Consider the following 11,514-nt stretch of genomic DNA (forward strand, 5'->3'; position numbering starts at 1 on the left):
GCGAGCGTGTCGCGCGAGCGACGGGCGGCGGCGAGAGTGCTGAGTGGCTTGCGCGCGTCGCGGCCGCGCGGGAGGGTTTAGGCCCCCTCTCACAAACGTCTCATTTTACTTCAAGATTTCAAAAGACGTCTCCGACAGCTCTCTCTTGTGAAGGCTAGTGCTAGTCCCCCACCGGGAGGACGACCCCGGCTAGTCGCCGACCACACCCACAAAGAACCCTGCGCAAAGATCGCAAGGGCGGGGGCCTGTTCCTTTTTACCCATCTCACAGTAGAGAGCTGTCCGTTTTTATTTATTTATTTTCTCTCTTGTGAATGTCGGTGACGGAGCAAAAGGCCCTGGCCTCGACACCTCGAGGTGATATGGGATGGTGGTTCACGAGCTGGCCCATCACGGTCACGATGCTATCGTGCTGGCTACCGGTTTCTCTCGCGAGCACGCTTGCGCCGCCTAGCGCCATCGTCATCGGCGGCTCGAGTGGCATGGGCAGGGCCGCGGCCATCGCCGTCGCCTCTCGCGGCGGCAGCGTGCTTCTGGCGAGCAGGACGCAGGCCAGGCTCGACTCGGCTGCCGACGATATTCGTCGTGAGGTACCGGACGCCCAGCTGACGACTAGAGTGCTCGACGCTCGCGACGAGGCAGCCGTAAAGGCGTTTGGTGAGGAGCTCGAGGGTCGCTGGGACGCGCTGATCTGCACGGCGGCCGGCAGGGCGCCACACGGGCCGATCGGCGAGCTTGACACGGCCGACACGGCCGCGCTGTTCGACTCCAAGTTCTGGACGGCTCACAACGTCTGCAAGCACCTCGCGCCGCGGCTCGCTGACGGCGGCGCGGTCGCGCTCACCGCTGGTCTGCTCAACCGTCGGCCGGGCATGAACTGCTCTCCTCTGGCGGCGGTGAATGGCGCGCTCGAGGGCCTGACGCGTGCGCTCGCCCTCGAGTTTGGGCCGCGGCTGCGCGTCAACTGTCTGTCGCCGGGCTTCTGCGATACGGAGCGCTTCGACCACATGCCGGCGGAGCGCAAGGCGGCGATGCTCGCCAACACGGCGGCGTCGCTGCCGCTGCGGCGCGTGGGCGCACCGAGCGACATGGGCGAGGCGCTCTACTACCTAGTCAGCGCGCCCTTCGTCACGGGCGTCGTGCTCGACTGCGATGGCGGCCACCATATCCGTCAGTACGCGGACGCATCCTCCGACCCGATGCGCGCGGGCGGCGGCGACGTCGAGCTCAGCGCCTGGAGAGAATCGAAGAGGCGCGGGGCAACGGCGGGTGAATAGATGATTCCCGGCACCTGCATAGGGTGCTATCCAGGGTTTACACTTTTGATCCGCGGGCCGGACCGGGCGGCCTGGCTGGGCTATGCGTGTGGATGGGCCGTGGGCGGGGGGCCGGGGGCTGCAGAGAGCCAGAGACCCGGAACTCTGGCCGCCTCGTGTCGTCTAAGTTCGCGAGTCCGAACACCAGCGTCTAAGTTTGAGCCCGTCTCCTTCCGGGGGGCTTAGCTCAGCGCTCGCCTGGGAGCAGGTCTACTACCCAGCAACAACCCTTCAGGGGGGGGGACACACTCGGACACACGGCACCCCCCCCTCGGTGTGGAGCCTCCGCTATAAACTCCCGGCACGACTCCACAGAGGTGCGCGCCAACCGGCACAATCCACAATCCACAAACGACAAAGCACAGACCAGGCAGCAGGTACAGTGCCTCCCGAACCCCATCCTGCTCTTCCATCAACAGCGGCACCTTTCGGGAGGGGCTCGGCGAGGACTTCCAACCGTGTCACAAACGCGGTTTAGCACGCGTGGCTTAAGAGCACCGCATCCAGTCGGACTCGTCGCAGCACATGCCCGGATGGCCTTCTGCCGCTGGCTGGCCCGAGCCCATCTTGCAGCCCTTGAAGGTGGCGTGGTTCTCGTTCGACGGCTCACTGCCGCAGCAGTCGGAGTCCGCCTCGCATTCAGCCCACATTTCGAGGCACCCTGGCGCCGTGCTGAAGGAAGCAGCCGACCACAGGCTGAGGAGGAGGACGAAGGCCTGCAGGGGAATCATGAAGCGAAAGCAACAGGCGAAAGTGAGAGCACCAGGGCGTGTCGTTGCACTGTTTGTGCAACGAATCACCCGGTAATTCTTTTTCCGCCGTAATTCTTTTTCCTTGCCTCCAAGTTCTCCTTAGATATGAGTGGAGCCTTTCTATCTCAATCACGTCGTTCGTCGCCTTCGTCCTATCTATCTATTATCGGCGAGCACTAACGAGGCCGTGGGGCGTGGGGAGTGGGGAGGCTCCTCTATATGCAATATGGCATAGACGTGGAGACGCGAGGGTCGCCCGCGGAGCTAGCCGGTACTAGCCCCCCACCCCGCCACCACCTTTTGTGTGTGGAGAAGTTTACCTTAGTCCTTACCTTACCTTACCAACGGTGGATACATGGGCTTGCCCGGTGTTGACTGTGAGACTGAGAGGGCCGTCGCCCCCAGACCGGGGTGGGGGGGGGGGGGGGGGCTCGCAGCGGCGATCTGAGGCAGAGCTCTCGGGTTTGGGCGGGCGCCCAGCGGCAAACGCGGAGGAGACGAGGGCAGCGGTGTAAGCATCGCGGCCACCCGACCCTGGACTCGGCCCGCCGTCATCCCTCAGCCACCGGGGCAGAGGCTGGCGCGCCACCGGCTCCGGCGGTGAGGGAGGACGCCTCCGGCATCGCGCCGCCGGTGGCCGCGCCGCCGGTGCCGGTGGCGACCCACCTCGCTCCAGCGGCACCCCTTTCGAGCTCGAGCCCCATGACCTCGCGCATTAGGGCGGCCATCACGCGGTCCACGGGCGCGCGCACGATCAGCTTCGCCTTGGAGTCCTTTGGCGTTCGCTGCAGGTTGACTATCACATACCCGCCGCCGCGCCGGTGCCGACACGGCAGCGATCCCGCCGGCTCAATCCGGAGCGAGGTGCCAAGCGCGAGGATCAGGTCCGCTCGCTCGCAATGCCTCTCCGCCTCAGTGAGCTCCGCCTCTGGCAACGGGTCCTCCCAGTCGAGCAGCGTGTCGCGCAGCACGCCGCCGCACGCGGCAGAACCCGCCGCCTCTCCGACTCTGGTGCAGTAGCGGCCGGTGGGCTGGAAGGAGATGGTCCCCACGTCGGTCTCGCGGAGGTACAGGGCGCCGCACGCCTCGCACCTCTCCTCGAAGATGCACCCGTGCAGCACCGCCAGCTTGCTCCGTGGCAGGCCAGAGCGCTGGTGCAGCGCGTCGACGTTCTGCGTGACGACGTACTTGAGCTTGCCGAGCCGCGCAAGCTCGGCGAGCGCGTGGTGGGTCAGCGTCGGCGACGCGGACGCAAAGTCGATCGCGCCCGAGCGCGTCTCGGCGGGCGGCGCAGCCGCTCCGCCCTCTGCCGCACCGCTGCCCGCTGCCGCGCCCGCCTTTGGCTTGCGCTTGCGCTTGGCGCCCGCCTTGGGTTTGCCGGCGGCGGCGCGCTCGAGCGCGTTCTGCGTCGTCCAGATCCCGTCCGGGCCGCGAAAGTCGGGGATGCCCGCGGCGGTCGAGATGCCGGCGCCCGTCAGCACGACGAGGTGCTCCGCCGACGAGACGAGGTCGACGAGCGTGCGGAGCGAGAGCTGGAGCTGACGCTCGGTGTCCTGCTTCTCGGGGAGCCCGCACACGCCCTTGTGGGGATACTCCTTGAGCCGGTCGGCGTAGCCGAGCGACATGCCGCTGCCCGGCGGGAGCTCTCGCGTCTACAAGTCGAACAAAGACCAACAAACAAAATGCTCCCCAAAGAAGAAAAAATCGCCACTACACTCCAAGTGGGGCGGCGAGCCGCTCGTTGTTAGGACGCTCCACGTAGTAGACATACCTGTGCCAGCGTCGGCGAGTCACGCGACGGAACGGGTACTCACATGCGGTCATAGTGGACGCACGTACCACATATAGCAGCTCAGGAAGGCGAAGGTGAGCGCTGGAGCAAGCCGGTACTGCCGCGTCCCAAAATTCGCGCGCGAGCCGCAGCCAGCTTCTCGTCCTCGTTCATGGGTGGACGGCCCAAATCGCTGTGGAGTCGAGCGAATAGGCCGGTCGGACCCGATTTTATTAAATTTTCAAGTTTAAGCGCAGACCTCAAGACTTGAACGCAAGCATGTTCAGGCCATCTAGAGTGCCGAACAACATCGCACCGGTTCGATTCGCGCATCACGGCCGCGCAAACTGGCTGCACTGCGGCGCGAGGCTCAGCGGGGCGTCCGGACCACTGACTCGGGCGATGTGGTGGTCGAGCGCAGCCTTCTTGAGCTGGAGAGCCGCCGCAGTATGCGCGGTGGATGGGACGTCGGCCAAACCGCGACGCGCAAGCTGCAGGGAGGAGCTACAGCGGCTCCGCTCCTCATGCTGGTTCGCCAAACCGAGACGTTGAGGTCCTCGTACACTCATGTCGCGCCTCGAGTAAGAGCCATCACGCTGCCCAGCGCTGGACCGTCGTAAGGTCCGGCCTTAGGCCAGCTCGCAGCACTGTATGAACTCACGCTGGCGAGCACCATCCCAGGATGAGGCCTTCAAGAGCGCGCGCCAGGGACGTCCGTATGGCAAAATCGGATTCGCTATGAAAACGCTTCCAACCCATCAAGAGCGGGCTCAGAAGAGACGATGCTAACCCAGGATCACCAGGGCACCTTAGGGTATCGAAATTTTCCACCCCCCCACCCCCTCCCGCTCCCCCGGCCCGCGCCTCTCCCCCTAACTAACACACCGGCACCACCGCGGACACCCTCACCAAGCCTCTCCCCCCGCCTCGCCGCTCTCGCGGTGCAAGCCGACTCCTGGCGACCGTCCTGGTCAGCGGCCCTTGCCAGGACGGTCCGACCGCCGCGCTCGCTCCGGTGAGCGAGCACTACAGTAGCACACCGCACCTGCACCGCCTGTAGTGGCACCGGCACCAGCCTCCCCAGCCCCGCCTCTCCAACGTCTCACTCGCCACCCTGCTCGCTGCCGCCCCGCCCGTCGCCACTGCCACTAATCTGCCGCTCCGCAGCCCGCTCCACCTTCCCGCCCGCAGCGCCTCCCGTGCCGACGCAGCCTAGAGACAACAGAGCTGGGTCAATATCACCGCGGGAACGCCTCCTCTCGACGTGGGACAGAGCCTCCTCCACAACGTCGAGAGAGCGACGGCCAGCATGGCGCGGCGCAACGTCGCGCGGCAGTGGCCGCAGTGGCTCGAGGCGGGCAGCGCCGGCGACAACGAACGCGGAGCGCGCGGCGACAGCGGTGGCGAGAGCCGAGGGACGTGACTACACCCTCGTGCGCCGTGCGCGCGCAACCTCGTCAGCCAACCACGCGCCGCACCAGCGCCGCGAGCGACGCCTCGAGGCACAACGTGCAGCCGCCGCATCCCCCGCCGCCGCCGCCGCCGCCGCCGCCGCCGCTGCCTCGCTCCGCGGCGGCGGCGCCGCCGCCGCAGACTGTAAGCACCAACAGCCCGCGGCTCGGCACGCGGCGGCCGCCTCCGGCCTGGGGGCGCGTCGGCAGCGCGGCGCGCCACCTCGCTGCTCGACACGCGCCGGACCTGTCATGCGCGGCTGCGCCACCGCTTCCTCGTGCGGCGCCGTCGCCGCCGCCACGCCGGCCGCCTGCTGTGAGCGCCGCGCTGCTCGGCCGCACCCGCCCGTGCCGGCCGCAGCTGCTCTGCCGTCAGCGCCGTCGCCGTCACGGGCCAAGCCGCCGTTGTCGCCGCAGCCACGCCCGTCGGCCTCGCTGCCGCCGGTCCAGCATGGCTGACACCGCCACTACCACGGCACCGGGCAGGGTGAGGCGCTAGAGGGTGAAGGGTGCATAGAGGCGAGGTGAGGCGGCACCTAGGGGCAGTGACCCCCGTGAGCCGGCAAGCCGACGCGCCACTACCGGGCAAGATGGAGGCCGAGCTGCGACCCTCACAGCTCTCGCGGCATGCGTCCAGAGCTCGATTCATCTGCCTCGCCGCTCGCTCGCCGCCTTTTGTGGGACCTAAAGAGAGAGGTTCTGAGCCGTCGGGCGGCGCTGATGGTGGCCCGCGTGGGTGGAGCCCGCGGCAGCTAGGCCGCCTGGGCGCGGGGGGGGTGGTCCGGTGCTTCAGAGGCAGCGTGAGCGACGGGGGGGGCGAAGGATGTGAGGCGGCTCGCCTGCAGCGCCCACCTGCTGGGCCGTCTGGATCTGCGATTACGCCTCGGGAAATGCGAGATCATCCAGAAAATGTCTGCAGACCTCAAACCGATGGCCTCAAAAAGTCGTTGTCAGCCACCGATTTTCCGTGTCGCCCGACCCGCCACCTCACCGGCCCGGCGTTCGGAGGCGTAAAATCTTGGTCGGCCGTTGGGCCGGTGCCATCGGCCGCGGTCGAGTCGACCGTGCCCCGTCTTGGGCACGATGGACATGTGACCGGCTCCGGTCAAGATGTGCCCCGGCATGGCGGATGAGGCTCTCAGGTTGGGCGACGCGAGCGCCGAGAAGGTGGAGCAAGACCTCGCGTCCCCCATGGGCTTGCTCGGTTGGCAGGGTTGGATTTGGGTTCTTTGTGATGCGCCAACTTCAACTTCCGAAACGACTCAACAGGGCCCAAAGACCGGCCTAGAGCGAAGACGCTGTGCAGGCCGAGCCGCGTGGGGTTGTTTTCTTTTTCTCGGGGTTGGGAGTTCTTTTCTCACTGAACCCTCTAGAATTAGTTGAGCCTACGCCTCGGTATCAAGTCTGCCTTGCAACTCCGGCGCTTGCACGGCCCGTGGCCCTGGGCGGAGTGCGCGGCTGCTCCTTCACTGTCCCCGACCCGTGCGCCTTCTCAGCGGTGGAGGGGATGTTTTACTGCCACCGATCTCAAAAAAATAGATGTCGGTGGCGCCCACCGCGCCGCCTGTCAGCAAGTGGCCGTTCCTGCACTCTCTGGGCACCGACACAACGGCGAACAGAACTGACATGGCGACTGACATGGCTGAGACAACGGGCTTTTTGTGCGCACAGCTTCCAAGAGGTACCTTGTCTTTCTGCCAGAGCCTCACCGGTCCGGTCTGCGTATCGACCCATCCGCCATCAACTGCCGACCACTCGCTTCGTGCACGCTCACGACGCCAGGAGGCGGCTTTGCCGGGTTGAGGAGCGCGTACAACTCGTGGGACGTATGACTACCATTCCGACGACGGGGTTGGATGCGGCGAGCCGCTCGTTGTTAGGACGCTCCACGTAGTAGACATACCTGTGCGCAGCGTCGGCGAGTCACGCGACGGAACGGGTACTCACATGCGGTCATAGTGGACGCACGTACCACATATAGCAGCTCAGGAAGGCGAAGGTGAGCGCTGGAGCAAGCCGGTACTGCCGCGTCCCAAAAATTCGCGCGCGAGCCGCAGCCAGCTTCTCGTCCTCGTTCATGGGTGGACGGCCCAAATCGCTGTGGTGGAGTCGAGCGAAGACGCTGTGCAGGCCGAGCCGCGGGGGCTTGTTTTCTTTTTCTCGGGTTTGGGAGTTCTTTTCTCACTGAACCCTCTAGTTTGTGTGAGTGTGTGTGTAGTTGAGCCTACGCCTCGGTATCAAGTCTGCCTTGCAGCTCCGGCGCTTGCACGGCCCGTGGCCCTGGGTCGGCACTCCATCTCGCTGGTTATAGAGCTTGCCCATGCATGTGGGTGCCTCCGCAGACGCCTTAAATTCAGTTTCGGAGCAATGGCCGTCGCTACGAACACGCACAATGCACACGTGCGCCAGCACCTCGACCTCAATCTTCTGGGCAACCAGGTACTTGCACAGGAACGTCTCGCTGTTTTGAAAGCGTCTGGCCCTTTCCTGCAGGGGCTGCGCACTCAGGAAGGTGTGCAGTTCTGCGCTGCGATTCATGTGCACGTCGAACATAGCGTCGCGTGTCCCAACCGCCGCTCGATCGTTCACGCCCCACCAATGATGGAAGTTCGGAACAACCACTCGCGCCGCCGGGGAAGTCAGCAGGGACTGGAGCTGCCACACGGGCAGCTCATTCAGAAAGGCCGTATCCGGGCGCACGGCAGCGACGACTCGGTACCGGAAGCCACGATTCACTTCGTAGGTCATCGCCATGCGCGCCACTGCCTGCAGGCTGTACAGAGCTCGAAAATAGTTGACGAGTTGCGGGGGGCCGAAGTCATAACGGGCCGGGTAGAAGCGCCCACCAACGGGGAACAAGTCGAATGTGCTCTTGAGGCTGGTGTCGACGGAGTCTTGATCCTCGGCCGTATAGCGACATGCTGGACCGTGCTTCAAAAAGTCGCCGGGGTCGAGCTCAACGCCATCCTCTTTGTTGCGTGGGTTGGTGATGCTTTGCTGGAGGAGCACGTGCATGAATAGGTCGGTGCCCCCAATCGCCTCCAGTGGTTGCCGCACATGGCGCCGCAGAGTTGGCCGCGTGTAATCAGCGGCACGTGCGAGGCCATACATGCACATGGCGACCACCGGGTTGCTGCTGCACTGCCAGTGTGAGTGCGAGTGATTTGCCATCCAACTGTGCACGCCGAGGTGCTTCTGATTGGCACACAACCTCCTCCACTCGCTGCTTGATGCGTGAGCCCCGCTCGCTGCCACTATACCTCTTGCAATCCGACGGCCGCCGTGGCTGCGTGGTTGGTGGCCGTACTGTGCACGATCTCTCACACGTGTTTGGTATTGCAACAAACAAACACGTTGTTCTCGAGGTTCTCGAGGTGGATATCCTTTGGCCGCGTTGGGTAGCGAGGATTGGTGTAACCCGAGCCACGGAGGCGTGTTTTCTGACGGCCGACCGTCAGTGCACGGAGTTGCCCCTTCTCCGACTGCCCCGGCTAGTTCCCGAGTTTCGCGGGAGTGACCCCATGCGTCAAACCCGAGACCTAGCGCTGCAAGGAAGGGCTGCGTAAGAAGCCGATCCCCGTAGTCCGCCCCGCTCCTCCCCATCGGGCCGCATGAGCGGCCACGCCTCGCAGATTCGTTCTCGCGCCTAACTCCGTGCACTGACGGTCGGCCGCCAGAAAACACGCCTGCGTGGATCGCGTCACACCAATCCTCGCTACCCAACGCGGCCAAAGGATATCCACTTCGAGAACCTCGAGAGTCCGCCCAAGCAAAAATAAAATACACCGGATATGATATGTGTGTATATGGCACACTGCCGAGGTGTGAATAACCGGCCGCTCCCGAGGTCTCGGAGAAACTTCGGTCGTGTAACACATGGGCCTCAGCGACGCCTACGCCGACATCCGCGTGCGGTGCGACGCCGCGGCTGAATCGTGGCCGCAGGCGGACGGGGTGCGGGCGCACTGCTGCCGCGACGAGAGCGGCCGCTACCAGCCGCCCGCCTTTTCCGACGGCGACGGTCCGATTGGCTGCTACGCGATGCTTGCTCAAAACTCGCAGGCCGTCCGCGTGCTGCGGCTGTGCCGCCAGGCCTTTGACCGCTGCGTCCTCGCGCCAGTCCGGTCGGCGCTTGACGCGGGTGCCTGGCGACTGCTTCGATTTGCCATTGCATGACACAGATAGCACGTGGAGCATGCTCCTAGGCCGGCAGCGTGACTCGCTCGACGAGCTGCTCTTCATGGCCGATGAGCGGACGTGGCACATGTGCGTCGCCGTCTTTCACGAGCACCCGAGCCTGATCGATGAGGCGACGCGCCAGCGGTGGCGCCGCGTCGAGCCGAGCGAGGCGAAAGCGGTCGGCGAGGCAGTGGCGGCGCGCACCGCGCCGATGAATGCGCCACGTCTCGTACTCGACTCGCTGTGCGTGTGCGCCGACGGTGCCCTTATCGCGGGTTTTGTCGACGACGAGCGAGGCTGCGCCGCTGCGCTGCGCGAGGCGTGCGCGCGTGCGGGCGGCGACGCGTTGGGAATGCTCACCTCGCGCCCAAAGAGACTGCTCCACGTCACGCTGGGCCGGCTGCTCGGGCGGGCGGAGGGGCTGCGGCCAGAGCAGGCGGCGGCGATCGCGGCGGCGGTGCGGGCTTTCCACGCGACGCCGCTCCGAGAGCAGATTGGCACCGACGACGACGAGCTGCAGGCCTTTGCGCTGCGCTCCGTCGCTCTGATGAGGGACAGTGTCTGGTGGATGACGCGGTGTGAGGAGTTTAAATCGTGGGAGCTGGCAGAGGGGTGAGCGATGAGCGAATCCCTCCCCACAAAATGTCCTAGCTCGTAGATGGTAGATCAACCAAAACGATACACTCGAGTGACTGCTCCCGGTGGGGCGTGGTCGCGCGCTCTCTCTCTACTCCACGAGACGACGCCATGCGCACCGTGCATCACGTTGTACGTGCCTAAATTCAGGCTGCCCCCCCTTCCAGCAAATCTGATCCTCGATAAGACCCCTAGGATTTCCGGGGACGAGGACGAGGAATCTATTCCACATGGTCCCGGGGCCTTAACGTAACATCGATATTAGTCGCCGTTCGTCGGGGCACGCTATTCGTTCGCTATCCTGTGCAGTCAGGGCAAGTGGGGGCGGGGTGGAGTGCCCAGCGTCTTTACGTTGGGACCTCTCTGCCCAGTCCGGGGGTGCGTCGAACCTTCCATCACCCTGTCGGAAGCGGCGTGCCGGTGGAGGCACGTCCGGGTTTTGGAAGTAAAGATATATTACTTTTTTTAACGCGTAACATCGATATTCAATCGTGAGGGGGGCGGGCTAAAACTCGTTACTGCTGGAGAATCCTTTCTGAATGCCACCGTGCACCGAGTGCATGGGGGCACCTTGCAAATCACTAGCACCGGGGCGCGAACACACCCGCCCCGAACCCCGTTTGCCCGCGCTAGCACGGCCGCGGCAGCTGTACGGTGAGGACGCCTGCCGGGGGGAGGGTAAGGTAAGGTCAAGCTTCTCCGCACACACACACACAAGGGGGGGGGGGGGGGGGAAGGTAAGCCTCTCCCGGATGGCGGGAGCTGGCCCGGCACACTCAATGTGCAAAGCCAAGCACAAGCGTGGCTGGGGAGCTGTGTGAGAGTGCCTAGAGCGTGTGTGTGCAGGAGGCCACGGCGTGGCCGCGCCTTGGCTGAGGCCGGGGGCGAGGCACGGCACCCCTCCCACAACCAAAGTCTCGTCGAAAATGCAGTCGGCAGAGGCAGCCCCTGAAGCGGCGGCCTTGGGCATCTCCACCGTCAGCACGCGCCGCGCCGCGCCGCCGCCTAGTACCATGCCTCCAGAGATCTCGAACCCAGCGTGGGTTCGGTTCTAGGACGTGTCTAGGAACTCTAGGAAGTGTCTAGGAAGTGCCTACGACGTGTCTTGGAAGCCACGCGCGGAGGGCTTGGGAGTCTGCAGACGCGGAGGCTGGGGGGCGGCGCAGCGTGCGTGCGCACCTCCCTCCTCCTCCTCCCCCCTTTCCTCCTCCTCGATCACCCACTCGAGATCTCCCGCCACCACCGGCTGCGCCAGCCGACCGAACAGCAGCGGAGGGCCTCCGTCGCCCGCGTCGATCACCTGCGAGAAGGGTCCGAGAAGGGTCCGAGAAGGGTCCGAGAAGGGTCCGAGAAGGGTCCGAGAAGGGTCCGAGAAGGGTCCGAGAAGGGTCCGAGAAGGGTCCGAGAAGG

The 11,514-nt window shown here is 65.1% G+C and overlaps 5 protein-coding genes across 5 annotated transcripts; 2 read left to right on the forward strand and 3 right to left on the reverse strand.

Annotated features, from left to right (window-relative positions):
- Positions 1–400: 400 nt before the first annotated feature.
- EMIHUDRAFT_220867 (hypothetical protein) lies at positions 401–1,276 on the forward strand (the record flags this gene model as incomplete). Its single annotated transcript, XM_005757099.1, has 1 exon — positions 401–1,276. One exon carries the CDS (start codon positions 401–403, stop codon positions 1,274–1,276), a length of 876 nt encoding a protein of 291 aa, XP_005757156.1.
- Positions 1,277–2,618: 1,342 nt separating this feature from the next.
- On the reverse strand, positions 2,619–3,692 carry EMIHUDRAFT_107631 (hypothetical protein; the record flags this gene model as incomplete). The annotated part of the gene is made up of 1 exon (XM_005757100.1): positions 2,619–3,692. One exon carries the CDS (start codon positions 3,690–3,692, stop codon positions 2,619–2,621), a length of 1,074 nt encoding a protein of 357 aa, XP_005757157.1.
- Positions 3,693–6,664: 2,972 nt separating this feature from the next.
- EMIHUDRAFT_220871 (hypothetical protein) lies at positions 6,665–6,929 on the reverse strand (the record flags this gene model as incomplete). The annotated part of the gene is made up of 2 exons (XM_005757101.1): positions 6,665–6,730; positions 6,846–6,929. The coding sequence occupies 2 exons, from the start codon at positions 6,927–6,929 to the stop codon at positions 6,665–6,667; spliced, it is 150 nt and encodes a 49-aa protein (XP_005757158.1).
- A 65-nt stretch (positions 6,930–6,994) lies between these two features.
- Positions 6,995–7,368, reverse strand: EMIHUDRAFT_220872 (hypothetical protein; the record flags this gene model as incomplete). Its single annotated transcript, XM_005757102.1, has 2 exons — positions 6,995–7,105; positions 7,258–7,368. 2 exons carry the CDS (start codon positions 7,366–7,368, stop codon positions 6,995–6,997), a joined length of 222 nt encoding a protein of 73 aa, XP_005757159.1.
- Positions 7,369–9,154: 1,786 nt separating this feature from the next.
- Positions 9,155–10,156, forward strand: EMIHUDRAFT_466162 (hypothetical protein). Its single transcript, XM_005757103.1, has 2 exons — positions 9,155–9,430; positions 9,495–10,156. The coding sequence occupies exons 1-2, from the start codon at positions 9,166–9,168 to the stop codon at positions 10,082–10,084; spliced, it is 855 nt and encodes a 284-aa protein (XP_005757160.1). The 5' UTR covers positions 9,155–9,165; the 3' UTR covers positions 10,085–10,156.
- Positions 10,157–11,514: the final 1,358 nt, after the last annotated feature.

This window comes from Emiliania huxleyi (assembly GCF_000372725.1).
Source record: "Emiliania huxleyi CCMP1516 unplaced genomic scaffold EMIHUscaffold_93, whole genome shotgun sequence".
NCBI lineage: Eukaryota > Haptophyta > Isochrysidales > Noelaerhabdaceae > Emiliania > Emiliania huxleyi.

Bases quoted from the DNA above. Each gene is read 5' to 3' on its own strand.
- EMIHUDRAFT_466162 (XM_005757103.1), top strand. From the start codon at position 9,166: ATGGGCCTCAGCGACGCCTACGCCGACATCCGCGTGCGGTGCGACGCC. The intron at 9,431-9,494 runs GTGCCTGGCGAC...GCATGCTCCTAG, and splicing joins CCGGTCGGCGCTTGACGCGG to GCCGGCAGCGTGACTCGCTC.